Raw genomic sequence first — 26,596 nt, 5'->3', positions numbered from 1 at the left:
GTTCACTTACTCAGAAGCCTCCTTACCATCCCCAGTCCTTGAGCTAAAACCACTTAGCAGAGTTTTGTCCACCATTTAAGAAAATCCTAAACAGTAAAATGGCAGCCCTGCCTCTTACCATAAAATTTTAACGAGCTGATTTATCATCTAATGAAAATGAAGACTTGAAATCACATGTGAGCCTCAAGGATATCAGTCAGGAAAAAGGCAGAAAGTTGTGCTCTCATGCTTCCAGAAATCTAGGGGTTTTGTTTGTTTGTTTGTTTTAATTCTAGATAACTTGGAAATCCAAGTGTGGTTTTACTTGCTGTTCCCATGATCCATGTGAAAGATTTGCATCTGTCTCTGACACAGGAGTGTCTTGAGGGGCTGAACTCTCAGCTCACGTTACATGAGTTCAGAGTCAGTTTCCAAAGGAACCAATCTGTGCCCTTCAGAAAAAGTCTTGTGAGGCTGGTGGCAAGGAAGAAAGAATATCCTCCTGAGGGTGGCAGAACCTCCACCGCAAATCTTGAGCTCTCAGAGGGTAGTGCTGTGTTTATAGGGGTGGCTCTAAATATGTTGGTTTCTCCTTCCCTAAAGCAGGCGGGGCCAGTGTCTTCATCATTATTACTTCCCCAGCACGATTACTAAATTGGCAAAGCATCATCTTAAGTAGGAAGATCAAACCATAAGTAATTGGGTTCTATCTCACAAGCTTACTGCTAGAGGGGACAACACCAAAACTAGACGATTAAAACAGAGTGCTATGGAAGTCACAGAAGGCAGGCCCAGGCCAGAGCACCAACATCCTTTCACTCATTTCAGGATGATGATGCCTGAAAATCAGTCACAGAACTCGGACTGTGCAGATCACTGGCCCCTTTGATTGAGGAGGAAGGAGGTTCACAGGAGAATATGAAGGGAAACAGCACAGACAGCCTGGGAAGTTCTGCTAAAAGGGAAAGAATACTGGACAAGAGCTAGAAGTAAAAATGGACATTCTTCAAGATTGAAGAAAGCATGTTTGTATGCTAACAGGGAAACTCCAGTGGAAAAACAAATTGCTGGAGATGTGTGTTCCTGAGAAGGGATGGAAGGTTGGGGCTGCCTGTGCTGGTAGCCTGGATAGTCCACAAGATACATTATTGCAGTGCATGAGAGGCAGAGTATATGGACAAACAGTCTCATAGGGAAACCTGGGCATTCTTTTCTGATCTTTTTCCAGACAGGAAGTAGTAGCCTTGGGAGAGACTGAATGGTTTTTTTTTTTTTTTTAGCCTAATGATTCCCTTTCCCTGACCCCATCACTTCTACTAAGAATACTCACAAGTAGTTGGCTAAGTTGTGTTCTTGTAACGTGTGTGTTTCAAAACCATGAGGGGTTGTGTCAAAGTAGTCATTGCCAATGCCGCAGATGAAACATTTAGTCTGTGAAAAGTAACAGAAAAGGCAGTTGCAGGCATGACGGTACAGGTGGGAGGAAGGAGGATGGCAGTCTGTTGAACAATGCTGTTTAGTGCTTTTGGCTATTAGTCATGTACTCCACAGTGCCATCTACCTAGCACCTGGTTAGCTAAGAATGCTGCTCCTTCTAACCATGGAACAGTGGAGGAGGCTGCAGTGTGGCATGCCAGGGAGGGCACAGGGGCAGAAATGCCCAGAGCTGGCAGATGGGCACAGAGCAGGTAGCGGACAAGCATGTAAAACCATTTATTGTTTTGCGCAGGGCCTAATTAATAACCATACCTGTTGTTTTAAAAAAAAAAAATTGCTGTGAGAATATAAAAATAGGGTTGGAATGAGTAGTTAGTTAGAGCATTACCTCCATATCTTCTCGCACTTGTTCCTGCTGGTCTCTGAGCTCTCCAAAAGCATCGATAATAAGACCTGGAATTTTAAAACAAAGACCTAGCATCTTAATCTGCATAGTGATCTCCTGGAGGGCAGCCATGGAGGGAGTGGCAGAGTCTACTTGTTTTGTTATCAAGCAAAATGGCAGCACAGATCCTTGTTTTTCAAAGTGCTGCCTCCTTGCTGATCATTTCTCACTGATGCTATCATCTTCTTGCTGCTCCTCAAAACTCTCCTCTCCACCACTCCCTCCTCCTATTTTGCTCAACCATTTCTTTCAGTCTCTGGGATGGGCTTTGACCCCTCCGGACATGGATGTGTACCAGGGTCCTCCTCAGAGTCTTTGCTTCTGGGCCCTCAACACTTGCATATTACACAGGTACTTCAAATGAGCATGACTCAAACTAAATTCATCTTCTTTCTCCAATTCCTGAAAAACTATTGACCAAAATAGCAACACCCCTTATTCTCCCCCCAAAAGATGATAAAAATCCTTTACATTCCTATAGCTCCTCTCCCTATCTTCCTCCCCCATCTTGGGAGGACAAAGACCCAGGTAAGACTAGTCACAGAGCTCCAGGAAGCAGAAGTGATGAGGCTATAATTCAGAGTACAGAGTCTTCACAGGATTTTCAAGTTTCTTGTAACAGTGTCTGGGTGAAATTTGACTTTATATAGTCAAGGCCTCAAAAGAGTAGATGTTCTGTAAATAATTACTAAATTAACAGGTAAATGAATTCACAAACTTCTTTATAAAACAATTAGGTCATAGACGCACAAAAGCCAAAAAACTCGATTCATGAAATTCTGTTTATACTTAATGTAATGGGCAACCATACCTTGAATGATGGCCAGCAAGATGACAATGACAAAGAAGAAGAAGGTAATGTCAAAGACAATGCGATACATTTCGTAAGGATCACCGGCAGGGTCTTCTATTTCATCGCCAATGCCACCCCCTGCTCTCACTCCCACATACATGTGGAAAAGGTAGCACTAGGGAAGAAAAATGGTGGCGATTAGGGTAAAAGCTCCAGAGTGTCCTGCACGAGTGTGATTGGATCAGAGTGGCAGCCCTGACCAGGAGACGGGGACTCTGCAGCAAGAGCAGTGCCCACTCTGCTAACTGCTGTCCCCTATACCATCTGGTCAGTTAGGTGTCTACAATTGTGGAAAGACTGATGTTACATTGAAATATATTTGTTTTTGTTTTTTTCCTGCACTACTGGGGATTGAACTCAAAGCCTGTGCGTACTGGGCAAGCACTCTACCACTGAGCTATATCCCCAACCCTTTTTGGTTAAGAAACAGTTTTCAACTACTTGATACATGCAACAGAATTCATTAAAAGTACTCACAAAACATCTTTAAGCCTTAATAAGTATGGCATATGCCAGATACTAGTTCTCCCTCAATGAATGTCATGAATGCGATCCTGGTGTTCAGGCTCTGCTGTGGACTCTGGGAAAAGCCTTCTCCTGCTTCTCCTATATTCCCGGTATGCCTGTCAGGGATTTCTGCAGCATCTTAGATACAGGTTGAACATCCCTGATCCGAAATCCAAAATGCTCCAAAATCAAAGTTTTTTGAGTGCTGACCTGATACCACAAATGGAAAATTTCACCCTTGACCTCATGTGACAGGTCAAAATGTGGACACACTAAACGTGTTATATAAAATCACCTTTAGACTGTGTACAATGTGTATATGAAACACAAATGCACTTCTTGTTGGGACTTGGGTCCTAGACCTATGATATCTCATTCCTCATTAGGTATACATAAATATTTCACGAACAAAAAATCGGTTCTTGTCTCAGGCCTTTTGGATAAGGGATGCTCAACCTGTAAGACTTTCTTCTTCTGCACATTTGATCAAGTGTAGGCCTTTGGGCACTGACTCACCACCGTCTTTCCTCCTGACTGGGTGGGTTAAACACACATGGGATACTCCCTGTGCTCTGGTGACTAGTATTGCCATCTCATGAGGGCACCTGTCTCAGAGCATAAGGAGAGTAGCCAAAAAGTGTTACCTAATATATAGAGAATTGCACACAGACTGGGGCAGTTCACTGTCACTTGTCCCCAACACATGTTCTTTTGTTTAAATTGGGTCATGGTGTATATTAGAGATGCTACTACATCAAGGGTGGGTCACCCTAAGCTGTGCCTTTCTTCGCCTCTAGGGCCTGGCCTTATGGGACCCCCAACTTGATCCTGCGGGTGTCAGGCTCTTCAGCCTTTGGGTGGCTATTCAGAAAGAACCCCACTGGTTGAAATTGATCGTATGCCTACCTATGGGACTTTGCTCCTGATCCTCAGTTACCAGAGTCAAAGCTGGACTTCCATGAAATTTAGGTGCAGGTCCAAGGCTGTCTCATCTTTACCTCGGATAAGTTGAAATGAACCATGACCCCCACTGTTCCAAGATACTTATTCCCTGGGAATGAAACCTGTCTCCCTCCTCTCTTCCCAGGACCCTTCTCCCTTTGGACAGGGTGTCTCTGTGTAGTCCCTACTCCGATACAGAGCTCTGGGTTCTCCAGGCCCCCACATGGCCACACAGCAAGGCTCTTACCGTCATCATGTCATCACACTTCATGTCGGGCTCATCGTCATCCTCACTTTTGTTGTAGAACTTGCGGAAGAAGTTGAAAGCCACCACCGTGTAGAGATAAACCACCACGGCCAGGAGACCGACGGTCAGAACCAGCTGGAGAGGAGAGGACAGATGAGGGGAAGGTGGGGGAGCACTGCCTCCAGAACTTCATGGGAGACTGGGCACAGAGGAAGTGCGAGGCAGCAGGAAGAGGACGAGAGAGGTGAAGGGGCCGTGCCGCATGCACAGAAGGAAAGAGCCACCCAGGGGAAGAGGCCTAGCAGGAGAACAGTCATGAGGTGTTATGTGTGAATTCTCTTCCCCCAGTTCAAATACCGAGGCCTTAACTGCCAATACCTCAGGATGCAACTGAATTTGGAGATAGAGCCTTTGAAAAGGTTTAGTAATAAAGAGTCCATGAGGGTGGGACCTGATCCAGTCTCACTGGTGGCTTTATGAGAGGAGATTGGGACACAGAGATACCAGGCGTGTGCACACAGGGACAAGTGTGAAAAGGCAGCCAGAGGACAGCTGTCCACAAGCCAAGGAGGGAGACCTTAGGGGAAACCAACCCTGTCAGCTCCTTGATATTAGACTTCCAGCCTCCAGAATGTGGAGATAAAAAGTCCTGTTGTTGACCTGTTGTATTTTGTCATGGCAGTCCTGAGAGGCAAGGGTTTGGCCACTTGAATGAGGAGGGCAGAGGCCCTACAAGTCAGGCCTCTACCAGGGCCTGGGACTGAGCTGGCCTTCAAGGACCTACACAAAAGGGAGTGGGCACAAGCACTTGATAAAGACCAGAACAGATGTATTCAGCAGCCTCTTTAGGGGTACAGAGTCACACTTTGTATAGCAGACCTCACAGAAAGAAGTTGGTTTAGAAAAAAACAGAACTTGGACTTTCTACAGTAGAAAAGCAAAGGTCTTGAATCTAAGCTCAGCCACTTAGTGATGACTGTGATCTTGGGTCAGATAACCTCTGAGCTTTAGTTCTATTATCTGTAAGTTACCATAAAATCTACTTTACAAGGTAGTTGTGAGACTGTCACAGTGCCTGAGACTTGGCACAAGCATCGCACATTTTAACTTCCTCTCCTACTCCAGGGTTTATAGATGTAAAAAGGTATGCCTCATGCATAATTAGTTATTCTTAATGAAGTGTTATACAATTTGAATTTGTAGACAAGAAGCCCTTGTATGAGTTTAATATGACCATAGCTATTGCTGTATTGAGTCTTCCTGTGGTCAGCCAGTTTGATTCCTGGATTAACCATATATACACACAGTAAACTATCTATCTATCTATATATACATATATATAACAATATATATATATATATAACAATATATATATATATAACAATACATACACATGTACATTTAAAATGTATATATATATACATATGTATACTACGTAACTCTAGAAAGAGATATCTGTATACCTGTATATGTCTTAACTTATTGGTTCTTAATTAGGGACACTTCGAAAGCAGCTGGGGTTTTTCTATCTCTACATGCCTGCTTGCTAACAACCAGGGAACCTATCAGAGCCTAAAAGAGGCCTTCAAACCAATTCTGATATTTCCATCCATCACCTTGCTCTAAATGTTAAGGGTCTCTTAAGTCAGGGTCTTGTGCTTCTTGCAGTTTTGCAAAGGTAGTTCAGGTGTTCGGCAAGAAAGGTACATTATGTGCTATCACACATTCCTTCCTGTCACACACTTGTGTACTACCTATTATTTTTTTTTTTTCCTATCCATTCTGCTCCAAATTGGTATGAACCCAGTACCTGTTTGCCGTTGTGGGTTACAGACGACAGAATAGTCCTCAAGGTCTTGAAGCCCATTGCAATATCCAATAGATGAGCAGCAAAGAAGAAGTTGTTGTAGTGGCCCAGGACTGACATGGTGGTGTACCAGGCAAGGTAGAGAAAGGACTGTGAAAATGAAAGAACATTAGCAACTTTTCAGGCATTCATACTGCTTGGTGTGCTCTTTAAGCAGTTTTTTTTTTTTTTTTTTCATTTTAGGGGACAGTGAGGATAGGAGAGATCCAAGTGCTATAAGCTGGCCCAATGACTACCAGGCAAGCCTCAGCTGCCTTCACTGTTGGATAATGAAGGGTTCCCCTGGCACCTCTGAGGCTGTCAGTCCCTGATCCTTTCTGGACAGGATCCCCCATGGCTTTTCTCTTGTGGCATCCAATGACATCTCTGAACCTGGGGCAAATAATCTTGTTTTTCCTGGTGCAATACTTACATTGTCAGTAAAAACAACCCCCAGTTTCCAGATATGGTACTTCATATCGATGGAACTCAGCCTAAAGAGGAGCAAATAGTTTCATTACTTAAAAATGTCAAGATTCAGTTAGGTGTTTAATAACCTAAATACAGTTCTGAACTTTATCAAGTAATGTGGGTTCCCTAGAGACAGAATGGTTGAATTGCATATCCTGAAATCTTAATTAGTCTTTCTCTTGCAGTTCTATGGGGCATAGAAACTGGTTGGTCTCAAATTTTCTAAAGCAGTGCTCTCCCAGCACATTAGAACCTAGATGAAACACTTGCACCAAGCCAGAGCCTGGGAGAGTAAAGAATGGTTGCAGTTTTCCCTCCAGCACACTGGAATGCAAACACAAAGGCTCTATTGAACCACTTTGGATTTTAACACCTAAGCTCTTTACCAGGACGCCAGAGAAGCTGCCTCAGCTTTGGTTTCTTCCACTGGGCTAAAGTCAAGAGCATTTTTGTCCAAACCCAGGAGTTCAGCGATGCGCTCTGCTCCGTAGAGATCTCCATACTTGTTGATCACCTAGAGCAGAGTAGACAGGGTGAGCTGAGGCTGCAGGCCACCATCCATGTTTTCTCTAGCTCCAACATCTTCTGAGCTTTGCTACACTCTGGGTTCTTCCAAGGGTTAAGACATGACTCAAAAATGCAATGGGGGCGGGGTGGAGTAAAACCCGAGAAAATGAAAATGGAAGTGATAATGGTACTTAAGAAAAACTGCTTTTTATTCTGGAATTTTTTGTTGTTTTGTTTTTGATACTGATCATTTAGCACAGGGACACTTTACCACTAAGCTGTACCTACAGCTCCTTTGATTATTTCTAAAATTTTGAGACAGGGTCTCACTAAATTGCTTAGGGCCTTGCTAAATTACTGAGGGTGGCTCAAACTTGAGATCCTCCTGTCTCAGCCTCCAAGCCACTGGGATTACAGGTTTGTGCCATTGCACCTGGCTATGCTGGTTTCTTTCTTTTTTTAATTAAAATATTTTTATTTTTATAGACTACATTTTGATTCATTGTATACAAATGGGGTACAACTTTGGTATTTTTTGAGAGGGGGAGAAAAGGCCTAATTTGGAGGGATGGGGGGAAAACACAGATTGTGTTAAACTGTTAAAGGCAGCCAAACACCACAGACATGCATATACAAGCCCTCCTACGTCTTATTCTTGAGAAGGTAAGTATCTTAAAACTAACGCATTTTCATGCATGTGTATGCAGAACTTACAGATAATATATTACATTTCTTTGTAATAATCATGGACTTTATCCTCACTGAAGAGGCATACCTTTCTCTTAACAAACTTGTCCCAGTAGTTATTAGGAAAAGATCTGAAAAATAAAATGAAAAAGGCAGATTCTTAACATCAAGGCAGGTACATCAAGAAACTTGCCAGCCTGAGTGTCTGGACCTGTGATCTTTTTTATTTCCATCCTGCTCACTGAAGAATTCAAGGTGATTGAAGTTAAGAGTCATCATAGATCTCCTGATTTATGATTTCACTACTTTGTATTGACTTTTGAAGCACTTGGAAAGCTACTCTGCATTTTCCGTCTCAAAATTATAATAACCAGGCATTGTGATGACAGACTAGCCAAAGAATTTTTTAAAAAACTCACCCAGCACACACACCTGGCCCTGCTGCTCCCAGGCTCCTGTATCCCTTGTTCCCTCTGAGCCCCGGGCAGGTCTCCTGTACCACCACTACTCTTCCCTGCAGGCAGAAGTCTAGGTACCTATATTCCTTCCCCTTCCTTGGTATACCGAAGAAATTTAAGCCAGGGTGCTCTGTATTTCTTTGTATTTCTGATTTTGAAACAGGTCCTCACTAAGTTTCTGAGGCTGGCCATGAACTTGTGATCCTCCTTCCCCAGCCTCCTGATTCACTGGAATTACAGGCATGTACCACTGGAGCTGGTCAGATGTTTCTTGATCTGCTCCCTGATCCCAGTACAAACAAGAACCAAAACCTAGTAGGAAATATATTCCATCCAATGAGTGGCTGTGTCAGTAACAGGTAGGTGCTAGGATCAGGATGTGATGGAATATATAGACAAAGTCCCTAGCTTTATGGTTTCCAGGCTGGGACTCACCTTTAGTTATTTATATACAGTTTTTCTTAACAGGTGTGTGCTTCTACTCTATTTTCTATTACCACACATGTCTGGTGGCCCCTGCTTTGTTAGGTGCCTGTCTCCTTCAAAAGTGGTTCCTTGTTCCATAAGAGCCCCAGCCTTCCCAGAGAGATGATCTTTCTTCTTCCTGTAGCTTATACCAGCTCTGCTGCAAATAGTTTCTAATGGTTAGTGTCAAGAAAGAACTGCCACCTTCAGGTATGTTGACCAAAACTTTAAAATATCCAGAATGATGGAATTGTTCCTGGAATTGTGGCAGACCTCTGGCCTGCGATGTCTGCTTTGTGTTCCTTTGAATCATTTTCAGAATGATGCTGAAGCACAGCATTTCCCTGTTATACAGAGACCACCCAATTGGTGATGGAGAAGTGGGACTTCCCTCTATCCATGAACTTCACAGAAGGATATGACCCTGAGTAAAGGTCACCTCTTATAATAGGGTGGCAGTCTTTGTTTATTTTGTTAAAGCAGTTTCTTTTTCTAAATCATCTAAATGTCACTTAAAACAAATACTGGTGTTAATAACAGATTTTGGGTGATTAATTATTTAGTTTCTTCACATTTCTGTTCAATTTTTCCCCCATGCATTGCACTTAGACTCTAAAATAAATAGAAATTAAGCCATATTTCCTCTGCCACACCAATACCTCCTTTCTCTTACATCCCTTATACAAATGGACTGTAACAGACAATTCTTCCTTGGTCATATTTGTCCTAATTAGAAGATTCCACCAGTGATGCCAAAGGGTTGCTGACCACAGTGTCTGGACAAGAGCCTTCCATAGACATATCTCACCTTGGCCTGAGCATTTTGAATTTCTTGTTCCCTGACTAGGGACAGGAGGTTCCTTGAAGGTAAAACATATTTTTACTTGATAATAGTCATTAAAATATGGTATGGAAAAGGGACTTTCAGAAGGGAAATGCCTGAATAATGTATTTATATATGAATGGAAAAAATATAAGATGTTCAACTTCTTAAGAGAAATGTACACTCCTACCTGATCAGCAAAAATTATGTTACAACAACAAGGACTGGAAAAGAGGTAGAGAAGTAGAAACTCTGATACAGCAGCCAGTCACTGTAGCACACACCTGTAATCTCAGTGACTCAGAGGGCTGAGGCAAGAGGATCGAAAGTTCAAAGCCAGCCTCATCAATTCAGTGAGGCTCTCGGCACTGAGAGACCCAGTCTCAATATAGAAAATAAAAAGAGCTGGGGATGTGGCTCAGTGGTTACCCTGGGTTCAATCCCTGCTTAAAATAAATCCTCCTGATATAGTACCATTTAGAATGTACATTAGAACAAACATTTCACATATCCTACTATTCAGCAAATTCCTCACCTGGCCTATACTACAGGGAAACTCTTTGACTTGTTCATCAGATATAGGAATTGTCATTGTAGCACTGTTTCTAAGATCCCCAAACTGGAAACAATTGAAACATCCACACTCAGGAAAACAGATACACAGGTCATAGACTTACATGTTGGAAATGAGCAGTAGCTACACACATTAAGGTAGTGAGGTCCTAAACATAATGCTGAACAGAAGATTCAATAATTTATATAGAATTCCATTTATAGAAAGTTCAAAAATGAAGCAGTACATTTAAAGACAAATACCTAAGTGATAAAACAAAAGAGGAAAGTGCATATAACTAAGAATTAATATCACTAACCAGTATCAGATATTAGGACAGAAGTTAGCTGGGGGCTAGGAGTTTATGATTGGGGAGGATAACCGACTTTCAGCCATGTTCTATTTTTTTCACCTTCGGGGCTCATTTAAATGCACATTTACATTTTACATGTTCTTTTTAATTTTATTTTTTAAATTTTTTTACATACTGCATTTTGATTCATTGCACACAAATGGGGTACAACTTTTCATTTTTATGGGTGTGCATGATGGAGATTCATACCATTCATGTAATCATACGTGTACCTAGGGTAATGATATCTGTCTCATTCCACCATCTTTCATACCTCTACCCTCTTCTCCCTCTCATTTCCCTCTATGTAATCTAAATTTCTTCCATTCTTCTCTCACCCCCAACCCCCATTATGTATCACCATACACTTATGACAGGAAACATTTGACCTTTGTTTGTTTGGGATTGGCTTATTTCACTTAGCATGATAGTCTCCAATTCCATCCATTTATCTGCAAATACCATAATATTATTATTCTTTATAGCTGAATAATACTCCATTGTGTATATATACCACAGTTTCTTTATTCATTTATCTGTTGAAGGGCATCTAGGTTGGTTCCACAATCTAGCTATTGTGAATTGAGCTGCTATAAGCATTGATATAGCTGTGTTGCTATAGTATGCTGATTTTAAGTCCTTTGGGTATAAACCGAGGAGTGGGATAACTGGGTCAAAAGGTGGGTCCATTCCAAGTTTTCTGAGGAATCTCCACACTGCTTTCCAGAGTGGCTGCACCAATTTGCAACTCCACCAGCAATGTACAAGTGTACCTTTTCCCCACATCCATGCCAACATCTTATTTTGTGTTCTTGATAATAATAGCCATTCTAATTGGAGTAAGATGAAATCTTAGAGTTGTTTTAATTTGCATTTCTCTAATTACTAGAGATGTTGAACACTTTTTCATATATTTATTAATTGCCTGTATATCTTCTTCCATAAAGTGTCTGTCCAGTTCCTTGGCCCATTTATTGATTGGATTCTTTGTATTTTTGGTGTAAAGTTTTGTAAGTTCTTTATAAAATTTGGAGATAAGGTGCTGTGCAGAATGCAATTCCAATTATAATCCCAAAGACATTCCTCATAGAAATAGAGAAAGCAATCATGAACTTCATCTGGAAGAATAAGAAACCTCAAATAGCCAAAACAATCCTGAGCAGAAAGATTGAAGTAGGAGGTGTCACAATACCAGACCTTAAACCATACTACAGAGCAACAGTAACAAAAACGGCATGGTATTGGCACCAAACTAGATAGGCAGATCAAGGGTACAGAATAGAAGACAGAGACAAACCCACACAATAGTTACCTCATTCATACTAGACAAAGGAGCCAAAAACATACAATAGAGAAAAGATAGCCTGTTCAACAAATAGTACTGGGAAAACTGGAAATCCATGAAATAAAATGAAATTAAACCCCTATCTCTCACCCTGCACAAAACTAAACTCAAAATAGATGAAGGACTTAGGAATTAGACCAGAGACCTGCACCAATTAGAAGAAAAATAGACTCTAATCTTCATCATGTTGGCTTAGGATCAGACTTCCTTAAGAAGAATCCCAAAGCACAAGAAATTAAATCAAGAATCAATAAGTGGGATGGATTCAAACTAAAACACTTTTTCTCAGCAAAGGATACAATCAATAATGTGAAAAGAGAGCCTATAAAGTGGGAGAAAAAAATCTTCTCTACATGTTCTTATATATGGGTTTAATATTAAAAATAAAGCAAGCAAGCCCAGGGTGGATAATGTGTAACAAAATGCAGCTGGGGTGTGGGGCAATGGTACTAATGTTATATAGCACAATAGGGTAACCTTAGTCCACAACTACACATTTCAAAAGAACTACGGAAGAGTTTGAAGGAATGCTAATTCTTTATACATTGTATACATGTATCAAATTATAACACTGTACCCCACAAATGAGTATATAAAAATTATTTGAAAAAACGCTCTCCGTGAAATATAATTTTAAAACAAATTAAAAAGTGTCATGTACTATGACATTTTTGTAGAAAAATGAGAGGTCACTCTAAAAATTTTAAAGCATTATGCATTATTCTGGGTACTTAAGCCCCTTGAAATTAAAAAAAAAGTTTTTGGGATATTTTGGTATACTTGTCTCATTAAAATAATTTCAAAAACTGGACTGCCCTTTTACTGAGACATTCAGGTCATATCACCTTGTACCACAGACTTACACATTACTAAGAATTACAGAAAGCTTACTAAAAAATTGAGTAATAATATCCAACACTTCTGAAATGCAATGACAAAGGATCAGAAATAACAGTGGTTTTTCTTAGGAGACTGGCAAGGAACTGCAGGCAGGAACAGACTTCAGATTTGCATTACTCACTTTTTAAACTTTTCTAGAAAAAAAAGAGCCTTCCCTTCGTAGAGACTGTTCAGTGAAACAAACACACAGTTTTACCTTTAGAGACCTGCCTCTAAGTTTGCTTGATTGTTTTTAGATACGCAGTTTCCTTCCCCTGGGGTCAGGGTTATTGTTTCCAAATAAGCATATCTTAAATCTCTTATTTGGCTGGGCTGAGATCCAACAGTCACCTCTGTTTACAACAATAATTTATCTTGCAACTCTGATTTTCATAAGTGAATGTATTGGCATTAGAGAGATGCCATTTGCTAATTGTGATGACTTTTTTGTTTTTTTTGTACTGGCGATTGAACTTGGGGGCACTCAACCACTGAGCCACATCCCCAGCCCTATTTAGTGTTTTATTTAGAGACAGGGTCTCACTGAGTTGCTTAGCACCTTGCCGTTGCTGGGCTGGCTTTGAACTCGCGATCCTCCTGCCTCCCGAGTCACTGGGATTATAGGCGTGCACCACTGCGCCTGGCTTTGATGGCTATTTTTTGAACAGCTTGGAGGAAAGGGAATGAGTAACAGCTTGATGCCTGTACCAAGCTTTGACATGCATTCTTTAATCCTTCCAGGACTATAGGAGCTGGTTTACTCAGCCCTCTATTACTGAAGAGGAAACTGAGGTTTAGAAGGTTAATTACCTTGCCCAAGCTCACAGTCCTCTAAGTTGCAGGGCTCATGTGGTGCCTCACCTGTCTGCTCACCTCCACAAGCCTTAACATCCCTCCCCAGATGGCCCTGTTTGAACTGCCCATGTAACTGCCTCTCAACACTATGTTGGGAGAAAGTCTATCACCAAACGGCTATCAGTTTAAAGAGAAGATTTGAGAGATGATACATCACAGGACAGCTGTGCCACAGGGGGCTCTGGAGAAGCCGATCAGTTGGATCTCCAGATCCCTTTTCAAGTCCTGGAAGTATATGACTCAACTATGGAAACCTAGTTTAATATACTGGATTATCTGGTATTAATCAAACAAACTCAGTACCTCCTGATAATATCTTCTATCACCCATTAAATTCACAGAGATATATAAGAGTTTGAGGGGCACCAGGCTACTTTTTTGAACAGGCAAGGGAGAAAAGTCCCAGAAACCAAAGGAAGGCTTATATTAATCAGTCTCCAAGTTTGGTGAAGTGTTAGATTTACAAGAGATTCATATTGCTTTGGGGATGGAGGTGGAAGGACACTTACGGTGTGTTGATTACCAAGCGGTCCCACTGCCCCTTGATGTCATCTTCAGATGGTTGTTCAGTGATATACAAACCATCAAACTCCAGCTTCCTGGCAATTTCTTTTTCCCTTTTGAATACCACCAAAGGGACCTAGGAGTGGGTAGACAGTCAGTAGAGAAGGTTTTGTGATTAAAGCACCTGCTCCCAGATGTTCGTCACAAATGAACCTTCAACTTCAGAGCACTAATCTTCTTATATTGGGATTCTTAGGGTACCTTGACAAAAGTCACATCTCCTCACTCCTTTCACTACTATACTTGCCTCTCCAAAAGCTGATCTAATTTGGGCCACTCTTTAAGGTGGTTTCAGTTAAATAACTGACATTAATACAAACTGGGCACCTCTGCCCATCCTAGGGAGGAGGCCATTTTTAGATGAGTCCCACAGCTAAGACTCCTAGACTTGGAATCAAACCACGACTTAGAAAGGACAGCAGACTATTCTAGAATAGATTGGTCAGTCACAGAAATATTTTGATGCATTCCAACCCTCTTCAATGACTAGGGTCATATTCATCTCATGGCTTTGAAGTTCACAAAACAGTTTGATAGTTAGAAGAGAGTATTAAGAGGCCTCTATGTGGTCTTTGGTATTGAAGTTTTCTTTCCATAAAGAGCTCCTGCCAGGTAGTAGCACTCTTGTTTCTTCCTATCGCTCCCCACAGACTTCTCTGTCTGCAAGGGATACAGTCTAAGACCCCCAGGGAATGCATGAAACCACAGATAGAACCAAACTCTGTATTTACTATGTGTATTCCTATATGTACAAACACAAATTTAATACCTTTCTATTTTAACTAAAGTACTTATCACACTGTGGTTATAATTTTTGCAGTTTGATGTACAATAAAAACTAACATTTCTTTTACCTTCTTCACGATTTAATGAATAGAGGATTTGATCTTACTTTAGATCTTAGCAACCTCAGCATTTTATTTTTCTTTTCCTGTTGAGAACTGTCGCCTTTTTACTTAAAATAAAAACTTCACAACTTCCCTTTGCTATAACTGAATTGCCAGCATCTTTACTCTTGCATTAAAGGGTCAATATTAAGTAAAACAAGGGTTATTTGAACATACGAAATGTGATGCCTTGAGAGTCAATCTGATCATTGAGAGAGCTACTGGTGACACACACAGGACAAAGGGATGATTCGTATTTCGGATGGGACACAGTGGGATTATGTGAGATTTCATCATACTACTCAGAATGGTATGCAGTTTGAAACTTATGAGTTGGTTACTTCTGGAATTTTCCATTTGATATTTTTGGATCACAGTTGACTGGGGATAACTGAAACCATGGATAAGGGGTAATACCATATTTATAACTTTAATTTTAGACTAGATATTGTAGCATGGCTATAAAGTCCTACCACCAAGGGGAAACTAAAAGAGATAGGAGAGTAATTCACTGGCCTTAACTGAGCACACATCAAATAGCTTCAAATGTGGAACAGAGTTAGAGAGGTCAGAGAATACTGCAGAAAAGAAATGAGAAGTCAAAATAATCAGAGATGCTCTAAAAGGAAAAAATTCATACAGAGCCAGGACTTCTCAAGCATTTGGGACACCACTGGTTACCTGGTGACATCCCTGAGACCTTAGTCTCAGAACTTACTTTCAAGAATTCTCTAAACTCCTGCAGGTGCCCCACATTGCTCCTTTATTTTCAAAACAAAAGGACAAAATTTACATAACAATTTATAGAGAGTTAACTCTTGCTTCCTCCCTTTTTTAAAATGACAGAGGACACTGAGGAATGAAGACTAATGATAGGGAGGTGGCAAAGGCTAGTGATAGGACATTCTGAGGATGCTAGTGGTATCCGTGAGGAGCCAGTGAGGACTGTTAGTTAATGGTTGATGTAGGACAGGAGCAAAGCGACCCCTATTCTAACGTCTGCTTTGAAATGGCTGCACATATTCCCTTCCAGTCTTCTAGGAGTATGTGTACCCTTGCAAAGTAGACCTGTTAGTCACCAGTGTATCTGCACACCATCCAACAAGCTGAGCTCTACATTTCAAACCACCGAACAGGAGCTAACACGTCTAGTGTTGTGATCACTCTTTCACATATCAGTTTGCTTAATCCCTCAGAACTTTAGTGTTCTTATAATACTCATTGTTCAGAGGAGGAAACAGAGGACTGGGGAAGTTAACTGGCAGAGCTGTGAGTCCCAGCCAGGCAACCTGACTTCAGAGCCCTGCCTCCATAGATATGGTGGCATCCTTAGTGTGGTCCTGGGCATGGCCTTTGCAGCAGGGTAGCTGGATTTCCAACATGATACTATAGTTTACCAGGGGAACAAAGGGCCTCGAGGACAGGAATAAATTTTCTGAACTCTTCCTAGGAAGAAGATGGCTTGATATATAACCAAGGAGACTTACTACTTAAGAAAAATGTAATGAGACTAAAGTCATGAGAAATGTAAGGAGAAAAAAAGTCATGCTGTGGTGGAATAGCAGTGAATTCAGAACACCAAAAACTGGATGACTGAAGGTTGGTGTAACTGTAGGAGTATTTAAGGACGGCCCCAGAACTCTGGCTCCTGGTGTTCATGCACTAGTATACCCACCCCATGCAACAGTGAATCTGGGCTGGCCATGTGACTTGCTTTATCCAAGAGAATATGATGGAAACAACACTAGCACTGAGCTACATCTGGGCCTAAACCTGAATAATGACTAACGCTTCCACTTTTATGTTCTCTTTGGAAACCCTAAGCTATACACTCAAGAAGTCTAGCTATCCTTCTGGAGAGATCACGTGAAGAAACCACATGGAGGGGGATACCCTGATTCTCCCAGAGTGGGAGAGAGGCTCTGGCTACATTAACAGAGCCCAGCCTTGCAGCTGTTCCCCTGCCAAGGTACCAGGCAGCAATGTGCCATCTTGGCCATTCTCATACAGATGAGCTTCCAGATGGCTGCAGATTCAATCCCTTCATATGGAGCAGAGGAATGGCCCGAATGTGCCCAGTCAGTCCACAAGTCAGGAGAGAGAAAATGGTTGTTCTTTAAACCACCGAGTTTTGGGGTGGTTTGTTATGTAGCAATAGATGATAACTAAAACAGTAACACATCAATAGGTTTCTTCTCATATCTTGAATGGTTGTAACCTAATGAGAAGATATTTTTATTTTTAATTAATTAGTGTATTGTTGTACTAGGGATGGAAACTAAGATCTCACACAAGCTTTTCAAACTTGGGTGTGCATACAAAACACTGGTAAATTCTGATTGATTCTGATTTAAAAGGCCTAGGGTGGGTCCTATGATTCTGTGGTTCTTTGTAGCTACCCAGTGATGCCAAAGCTAAAGCTGCATGAGCTTTGCTCCATTAGCAAAGTCTTAGAGGACAAAAGGCCAGCTGGGCTCAGAAATGACACTTCTTCCTCAACGAGTCATATTAGACTCAGAGTGGCGGGCAGCTCACCTTCAGGCAGTAATAACCCACTACGCAGACTAGAGAGATGATGGTGTGGACAACGGCCAGGGCCCGCAGTGTTGGTGCCATATACCCAGTGCTCTCCTGCAGGACAAAGAATACCATGGCTTCTTCCTCTTCCTCGTCATTAAAGGAATTCCACAGGTTTGCCACATCCTCGGTTTCTTCCTCTAATGGTTCTTCAGTGACCTAGCCCAAGACACATGCTCCTTATAAACATCAGAAGAAGCCTCAGCCACCAGGCGCTCCCCACAATATATCATTAGTATATATTGTACAAATAGTGCGGACTCAATATTACTTGCTGAATAAATGAGGCTTTTAGATAACTTATTGTTAGGAATCTCCCAGTATCCCAAAACTGCAAATAAAAATTAAAAAGAGACAAAAACTATTTCTTGAAAAGAAAGCAAATATATAAATAAATAAAGTTAGGAACCTTTTTCCTATATCCACTATACTCCTGTGCCGTAAGAGGTACTCTTTGAAATGCTGTGGCCTGAGAAGTCAACATATGTGAGCACAAGCATGCATGTGCACATGCTCATGTATACATACACATTTTCTGCAATTCTGTTTACATCCATGGCTTCAGCGGACACTCTTTTTCTTTCTTTTTTTTTTATTTATATGTGGGGCTGAGTATCGAACCCAGGGCCTCACACATGCCAGGCAAATGCTCTACCTCTGAGCCACAGCTCCAGCCCCTTCAGCAGACACTCTTACAGAGCTGACTCTCAGATCTACACCTCTGAGGTTTCTGCCCTGTTGGCTCTGACTGCTGGGCTATTTCTACCTGTATGGCCACCAGAAGTCACCTCAACCTCAGTATGCTAAAACAAAGCTACACAGCCTGAAATAGACTCCTGTTTTCCTTCTATGGGCAACAGAAAGTCATTAACTTGTCAAGTAGAAGGTTCATGTAGATAAAACAGTGTTTCATGAAAATTAGATTGGTGGTTTTAAATAGGAAAGGAGATAGGCAAGAGATAGAAAAACCAGTTGTGGACTATACCAAGAATCTGGGATCATTAATTCATTTCCTTAATAATTATCACATGCCTACAATATGCAAGACCTACTCAACAGTGTTCAAAATCTTCATTTATCTTGACTGGTACCTTTCTTTCTAACTCCTACTAATTCTTTCATAAGGTTCTAAGATATGGGTCAACTCTAATGGCTTTATTATCTTATTTAACAAGGAAAGAACTGTACTTGTTATTAAATTTTTAAATACCTTATAGTTCCTAATATAGGGTCTAGCACGTAGTTGTGCTCAATGAATATTTGAAGATTGAAGTTAAACAGTGACTAAAACAAGCCTGAACTATGGAAATAGTCCCCTGACTTGCCCCCCTTGACAGCAATCTATTCTTCCCACTGCTAGAGTGTGCGCTTCTTAGAAGTCAGTGTCTTGGAAATTCCCTTAGATATTACAATCTTTGTTATACTGAAGAGCATGAGTTCTGTTATAGTCCCCCCATACACAGTATATTTAGTTTGTAACATATTTAACAAGTAATCCCTGAATGAAGTATCACCTTATAAAAAAGCAGGATGAAGTTGATAGCGAAGGCTACAAACAGAGCAAGGAACCTCAGGTTGTAGAAATTCCTGGCCAGGTAGTGCTGCAAAGAGAAGGACAGGCAGAAGTAGAAGAGCTCTGGGGTCAAAGAAAACTTCTCTGTCTCACACAAGAGATCTGCTCTGGTTAGTTTATATGGGTAAGACCTCTGTGGTTACCACTCTTTAAGGGTAATCTTGTTTCTACTCTTTTAGAGCTATCCCGAACTTCTTAATAGTGGCATGAATTATTTGGGAAACCAGAAATATTGGTTGAAAAAAATTCCTTTAGAATAACGTTCAAAAGAACCCTGCCCTGGCTCATCCCTCAAGGGACCAAATGCCTAACAAGCCACAGCAGAGGATTACCAGCTATGCAAGTGCTGAATGTGTTTTCACGATCACTCCATGAAGGAAGCAGTTGATTTGGAAATTATGAATGATCTAGGTCCACAGAAGACCCCTGCAACTCCCTCCACCCACTGAGTGCAGTCAGACTGTGGTCCAGAGTCCTTGTGCCTTTGTAAGTGACAGCCCCAGGAACCTCCTTCACAGGCATTATTCCAATCTCACTGCCACCTTCCCCCAGAAAAGTTAGCACTTGAGGCCTGGAGTGGCAGCTGCTGGGGAGGGGAAGGTTCTAGTCTCTCCGTGAGGGGACCTCACTAACAGTGTAGTCCCGGCCACCAGCAACTGTACCTCAGTGGGCAACTTATCAGAGAAAGAACATTACAAGCTGCATTGAGGTTTGACTGCATGTAGAAGAGTAAAGATTTGGGGACCAGTGTGGGAACTTCACCCAACATAGGAAACTTCTTTCTGAATTCCAAATGATCAAACTACTTCTGAACTTTTAGACCAGGACGAGCTAGCTGGACATAGAGGACCAGCTATAAAGAGGTGTTCCCACTTTCATGGGGGGAAAATAGGTCAGGGGACATCCCATGGCTGGACAGAAGTGTGGAAGGCTGTGACTTTTTCCAGATAACTCTTTTTTTCTTTTCCTGCAACTCAAAAGGAACAGGTAGATAAGTGAGAAGAGGAAAAGAACAGGAATGAGAAAGGAGAGGAGGCGTAACCATCTAAATGGTGGAGCGAATCAGTGGCAGCTCTCAGGTCTGCCTGGGGCTGACCCCTCCACCAGGAAGGGGACTGGGGCTGGAACTTACCAGTAACTTGGTCTGGTAGATTTCCAGCCCTTTAAAGAAGTTGGCCATGAGGGCTTCGGGTTTCTCAACCTTCTGACCACGTCGTCGCTTCTTCTTCTTTGTCACTTCTGCCCACAGGTCCTCAGCTTGTGTCTCCTCTTTGGCTTTGTCCTCCTTTTCTCCATCTTCCACGCTGCAAGGATGAGAAACCCACTCAGTTGGTGAGGAGGGAAGTAGGTCTAGTCCAGAAAGAGACTAGAGAGAAATCGGGTTGAGAAGTGGGAGACAGAATTGCTCCTCAGGGGTGGAGACCTCGGGTCTTTATCAGCCCACCGTGGCTCCCATCGGATTTATATTTAATGAGTGTGGCCATTTGGATGATCCGTGGTCACATCAGTGATAAACTCTTCTTCTGAAGATAGGTTTAACAATTTTTTCCCCTTCAGAAAAATTTCCCTTTCTTTTTAAATTCATCTTGAGAGTTAGCCATAGTGCCTACTAGTCTAAGATTGTGGTAGGAATTAAATGAAATATTGCATAAAAAAGCTTGGCATAAGCCTGACATATAGGTATTCAATAAATATTAAATATTATCATTCTCCATATTATATGAAGTTACTAAGTATAGGGGTTTGATAGTATGTTTGGTAAAACAGTGAAACCCCAGTGTTAGAACTCTGAAGTTAATAAGATAGACAGAATGTGTGTACTTATTGTAGAACTGAGGTGAAAAGAAATAAGCCAGAGCTTAGAGACTATCTATTGCTTGTATTAATAGAAATCAGGTTTTCTATTTACCACGGCAATAGAACAGTAGATGCTAGCAAGAACTGTCTGTCACAAGGAAAAGAAAGGTGGAGAAAGGTGGGAAGTGATAGCGTGGAAAGCAAAGGGAGATCAGTAAAACAGAGGAAAGGGAATGGAGGAGGGAAAGACGAGGGAGGGGGAAGTGCTGGGAGTGATATTGGCCAAATTATATTATTATATGGTGTGCATGTACTAATATGTGACAACAAGTCCCACCATTATGTACAACTGTAATGCACCAATAAAAACATGTAGAGGGAAAAAAATAGAAAAAGGAAACTATCTGCCATAGCAATAAGAGCAGTCCATGCTACTGAGAACTTACTCCGCCTTCTCAGATTCTACTTTTCCTTCTGCTTCATGTGCTGCTTTCATCTCTGCTGCCTAGATAAAAATAACAATCAATCAAGGGCTCCTCAAGAAGTAAGTTCATGATGATCCATGTCATTGGCCATTTTCTTCTTTGTTACAAGTCCCAGAGTCTTTTTCTCTTTATGTTTCAGCTTCTCTCAGGATCACAGAATATAATATATATTGAGCTACATATCAAACTACTCTGGAGAGATGCCAAAAATGAAAAATAAAAAAAGATTTCAAACTTTAAACCTCAAGTGTCCTTGTATTATTTAATAAACTCAAGCAGGAAGTTTGTGCTCAGACCTTGTGAGGGTCTCTTGGCAGCAGTCCTGCTGCCCCATGGGTAAGACATATGGGAATCAATCAAGCCAAGTCTAATTCAGAGCCTGCTTCCATCTGACAGACTTCCAGTCTTGTGCTCAGTCCTCTCATCACTACCCTAGTCCCTCTGACTGATGACCACTGTACTTAGAATAAAGTCAAGCAGGCCTGGTCTTTCTTCCCATCCTGATCTTGGACCAATTGACCTGTTTCCTAAATCCAAATCTTGACCTCCTTCCTTTCCTGGAACATTCCAGATACTTCTGTGCACTTGAGCCTTGGCACCAGTCATATACTCTGCTTGGAGTATGGCTGCCCTGGCTTCCCATGTGCCTGTCATCCTTCAGGACTTGACTCAGATGACCCCTTTTCAGAAGCTTCCTTGGCTACCCTTTTATAGTGGGCTCAGTCACTCTATAACATGTTAGCTTGTTCATTTATGCATTACAAATGGTAATTCTTGTTTATCTATTTTCTTCTTCCACTAGAAGCTTAAGCTCCATGAAGGCAAAAATGCTTCTCAATGTACCCCCATATCCTAGAACACAGCCTGGCACATAGGGTCCCTGAATGAGTTCCTATTATGTTTCAAACTGTTTTATGTTATAAGCTTCATAAGGGAGCAAAGTCGAGTGAATGAATCCCTATGATTCTGATGCCTCCATCCCAAATGTCCACACCAGGTCAGTGGTTTTTCCTACACATTTCCATCTCCTGATATTTCTCCTTCCTAGCATGCTTCATGCTTACAATGACTTGTCCAATGTTCGTCTTTTCCACTACATCACAGAGACAATGCACTTTTCATTTACCACTATGTTCTTGGAGCCTGAAAGAGTGATAAGTGCATATTAAATTTTCAATAAATAATAATGGAATGAATGAATAAAAGTAGTCTTTGGGCTCTGATCTCTTCACACACTTTCTACTCTCTTTGATGCTAAAATAACACTGTGTGTTGGATGATGCAAAAGAGGGGGACACCCAGAATCTCCCATGGTCAATGGTCTCTGCCATCTTATCCGCATCTGGCCGAATGGCTCAGGTAACTGGATAGTGCGTGCATCACAAGGATAAATGGGTTCTAAGTGCTGTCAACTTCACTGGGAGGCTATGCTAAGTCATATGATATCATATAGACTTTTGAAGATACTGCAGAAGTATTGTCACAGAAGACAAGTCTTCTCCTACATTGTACCTGGTTTTCTATGCTTTCCATTCACTGAATGAACCTGTGCACCTTTGAACAATAGTATGAACATGTCAGAACTCTACCATTTAAATCTCAAGTCCATCCAGCCACTAAACACTGAAACAACAGCTAAGTCTTGATATCCCCAGATGCTGAATGAAGAATTAGAATTACAAGCTCAGGGTAATTGTAGCAGAGCCGTGTCTAATGCAGTGTTGGTTCCTGGGCAAACAGTGTCAGTACTGACTACAAGATGAGGTCATGAGTCTTTCTGAGGATAAAGATGATAGAAACAGATTATGCTCACCTGTGCTTTTCTTTTCTTCCGTACGGTACTCTCTAATGTTGGGGGTTCATCCTTGCCAATAATTTCAGAGAGGTCCCCCAAACCCACTTCAGGCCCATGCTTTAAGCCACCTTCTTTCTTTGGGTGCAATCCAAAGAGGTCTGACATGATGTCTGCATTTCCCTTCTCGCCCTTGACAAAGTGTACTAGTTCAATCGGGATACCCGGCTCAGTCACTTCTGCCCTCTCAGCCTCCACAGCATCATCATGGATACCAAATTGAGTTGGGTCTGGCATGTCACCCAGGATCTTAGTCACTCTGATGTTCTTTGCCCCTTCTACTAGGCCCCCTCCAAATACTGTGTTCCAGAGTATCTGAAAGATTCCTCCCAATATGGTGAAGAACAGCTGGAAGAATCCCACGAACAACATCCAGAAAAAAGAGAAGAACACCTTCACTAGCTCCTTTGCAGACATCTTTTTCACGTTTCTGTACTGCTTCCTGAGGTTCTTCAGGGTTGCTCTCTTCAGAAAGTTGGCAACATTTCTCTTGGCTGAGGAACAGGCCATGGCAAATGCAGAGGCAGACTCAAAAGACTTGTCCTCTTCCTCCTCGCCCTCAATTTCTAACACATAAGGAGAATCTTCATCTTCCTCCGCCTCCTCTTCAGGCCTGTCGGCTGAATCAGATTCAGAGATCTGAGAGGCTAACTGCATTTCAAAGATTGTATCCTCACAGAAGTTCACAAATAACTCCATCTTTTCTTGCTCCCCGCCTTCATTGACAACGTCAAAAATGAACTGGCGCTTAGATTCCTTCACCTGAGGCTTCTCCCACTGAGTTCGACTAGATTCGCTGATCTCGAAATAAACACGCTCAATTTTCTTGGCCCCACCCATGATCTCGATCCGTCCTAGGTATGGCTCAAAGTAATTTAGCACACTTTCTGCTGGGTCCAACAGACACTTCAGGCGAGAATCATTTGGCATGTGTTCAGAAAGATTTGTCAATAACACTGCCACATTAAACCCAATGTCCTTGGCCGGCTCATGGAACCGGTCTACAAAATCAATGTAGTTAAACATGTCATTCTCGTCAGCTTCTGCACATGAAAGGAGAAAGTCAATCTCTGACTGGGTATATTGCTTTTGCCCTTCCATGGCCTTCTGGAATTCTTTTTTGGAGATAATCCCTTTACCATCTGGGTCATATTCTTTGAAGGTGTCTGAGCTGGTTAAGTCTTTAAGTTTCAAGAACATGTCAAAGAATTTCAAGATCATTTCTACATTAGTAGATGATTCTACCAGTGTGTCAACCATCTGCTTGCCAATAGTTCCATTTACCACATTCCCTGTGAGGCGGGTTCAAAAAGACATACAAATATATAAATAAACCGGCACCATTATATAACTGGTCAGGTAGCTACTTTTAGAGGACTTATGTGCCAAATTAGGCAGCTTTTTTCTGACCATGATGATTTGAAAATGGGTAGGAGGGAGCAGCAAGCCATAAAGACTACACCACTAGGAGCCAAGGGAGAAGAAAAAAGGGCCATGACCTTTTTTGTGACCTAGGGCCCAGCGAGTGGTTTCATTATCAGAATACTGGGGATACACAGGGCTATGTGGTATCCCTCCTATCCCCTTAGACCTTTGAGGGTGCCCCCCTGGATGGCTGGCATACACACTGGCAGCCAGATGTACCGAAAAGCAATGGGGAAAGGGAGAGGATAGGGAAGAGCAAAGCTTGGAGGTTTTCCCCAGTTCATTCTGGCTTTCCTATTGATGTAAAATGAGTCGGCTTCAGGCTTTGTCCATCAGACCATGTGCCCCTCACTCATTTTTTTCTCTCTGAAAATTTAGCATTCTAATCAATGTCATACAGCATCAGTGACCTGCCAGAAGGATCATCTGAGTGATTAGTCAGGTTAGTGCTCAGGCAATTACAGTTGTGTGAATGCCTAGTTATACCAAACAGCCCAACCTTCCAGGAGGGACAGAAGCATCACCACCATGTCCTGAAGGAGATCCAAGAGTTCCTTCAGCAGCTCGATCTGACTGGAATCCTAGAACAGAAACAGGAGATACCCCTGAGCTATCTGATCCCTCAGCAAAGTACCAGGCAGTGAGCAAGAAGAGCCTGCTCTGGAAAGGTCAGGTAAAGACAGCATCAAGGTCAGGAATGAGTTCCCTTCTCACTGCGAACGAGGATGTCTTATCCTCCACGGTCTGAGGCAACAGGAGACTCACTGTAGCAGGACCCATCAGTGTCCTTTACAGTCCTCCTTTTATTGGTACAATGTGGCAGATATGCAAATTGTTGTCCAAAACTACTGAACAACTCAATCCACCAGAGAACCTTGAGGTTTCTCTAGTAGCTCACATTGTCATTTTCAATGCTGGAAAATTACTATCGGTTTTATGGAAATACTATTGTAATCAAGTGATGGTATCAAGGTTATAGCCACCCAATGGGTTTTTCTTTCCTTCTGGTTTAATTTAGATTATCCTGATGCTGGTTGGTGGTGATCTGGGTGTCACTGGTTCCTTGAAATGATATATGATTGAGGTTATTCCTCCGGATGGTTTTGATACCAGCCTGTTTGGTCTTAATTTCAGCAATGCAGAAATTAAGTGAGCTCTGTACTTTATATCCTATGTTATAGAAGAAAATGATCCTTAGATCTAATCTGAGAATGAAATTAAAATTAGGAAATGATCCTTGGAGGAGTGATCTGAGGGTGAAATTAAAATATGTTTTCTGGGTCATATTTATTTAAGAGTCTACCTCTGAAAGACACAGCAATTTGCCTAGCCCTTCAAATTTCTGAGGAAATTTCCCTTATCTACAGTGTGTGTCATAGTTACATAGAAAATACCATATGAGATATGTTAGATCTGAGAAGAGACCACAGAGATCATTCATTCTACCTAATATTTTATAGATTATGAAACAAAAACGGAAAAAGGAAGTGACTTTCCAAAAGGAGGTGGTGACTAGGCCAGGACTCCTGTCTCTGGAGTCTCTACACCACACTGCCCCGGTTTAAAAGAAGTGGATGGAGTACTGCCAAATTTGTAGCCCTCCCAAGAACTCTCTCCTCCCATAAGGCCAGAGTCAAAAGGGGAAAAATGAAAGGGTTAAATAGCACATTCCAGAAGAGAGGAGGCAGATGTGACAGCCTTGAGAATTTTAGATACATGTTATTTAAATTAATGCTGCAAATGTTACTCTAATCAGCTTGAAACACATCCTGAGGTTCTTCCTCA

The 26,596-nt window shown here is 41.7% G+C and overlaps 1 protein-coding gene across 1 annotated transcript in view; it reads right to left on the bottom strand.

The window, feature by feature from the left end:
- Ryr3 (ryanodine receptor 3) overlaps positions 1-26,596 on the bottom strand; it is a 369,815-nt gene that overhangs the window by 1,852 nt on the left and 341,367 nt on the right. Inside the window, exons 88-102 of the mRNA XM_047539293.1 lie at positions 25,311-25,392; positions 23,348-24,678; positions 21,496-21,554; positions 20,385-20,556; positions 19,194-19,280; positions 17,638-17,838; positions 14,161-14,291; positions 8,010-8,052; positions 7,114-7,241; positions 6,690-6,750; positions 6,221-6,367; positions 4,411-4,545; positions 2,673-2,829; positions 1,805-1,869; positions 1,310-1,410 (exon numbers count right to left, since the gene is read on the bottom strand). Coding sequence (XP_047395249.1) covers positions 1,310-1,410; positions 1,805-1,869; positions 2,673-2,829; positions 4,411-4,545; positions 6,221-6,367; positions 6,690-6,750; positions 7,114-7,241; positions 8,010-8,052; positions 14,161-14,291; positions 17,638-17,838; positions 19,194-19,280; positions 20,385-20,556; positions 21,496-21,554; positions 23,348-24,678; positions 25,311-25,392 — 2,900 coding nt within the window. The remainder of the gene's footprint in view (positions 1-1,309; positions 1,411-1,804; positions 1,870-2,672; positions 2,830-4,410; positions 4,546-6,220; positions 6,368-6,689; positions 6,751-7,113; positions 7,242-8,009; positions 8,053-14,160; positions 14,292-17,637; positions 17,839-19,193; positions 19,281-20,384; positions 20,557-21,495; positions 21,555-23,347; positions 24,679-25,310; positions 25,393-26,596) is intronic.

This window comes from Sciurus carolinensis, chromosome 2, assembly GCF_902686445.1.
Source record: "Sciurus carolinensis chromosome 2, mSciCar1.2, whole genome shotgun sequence".
NCBI classification, from domain to species: domain Eukaryota; kingdom Metazoa; phylum Chordata; class Mammalia; order Rodentia; family Sciuridae; genus Sciurus; species Sciurus carolinensis.
Note: the sequence above shows the minus strand (reverse complement) of the source record. Positions and strands in the feature narration are given on the sequence as shown.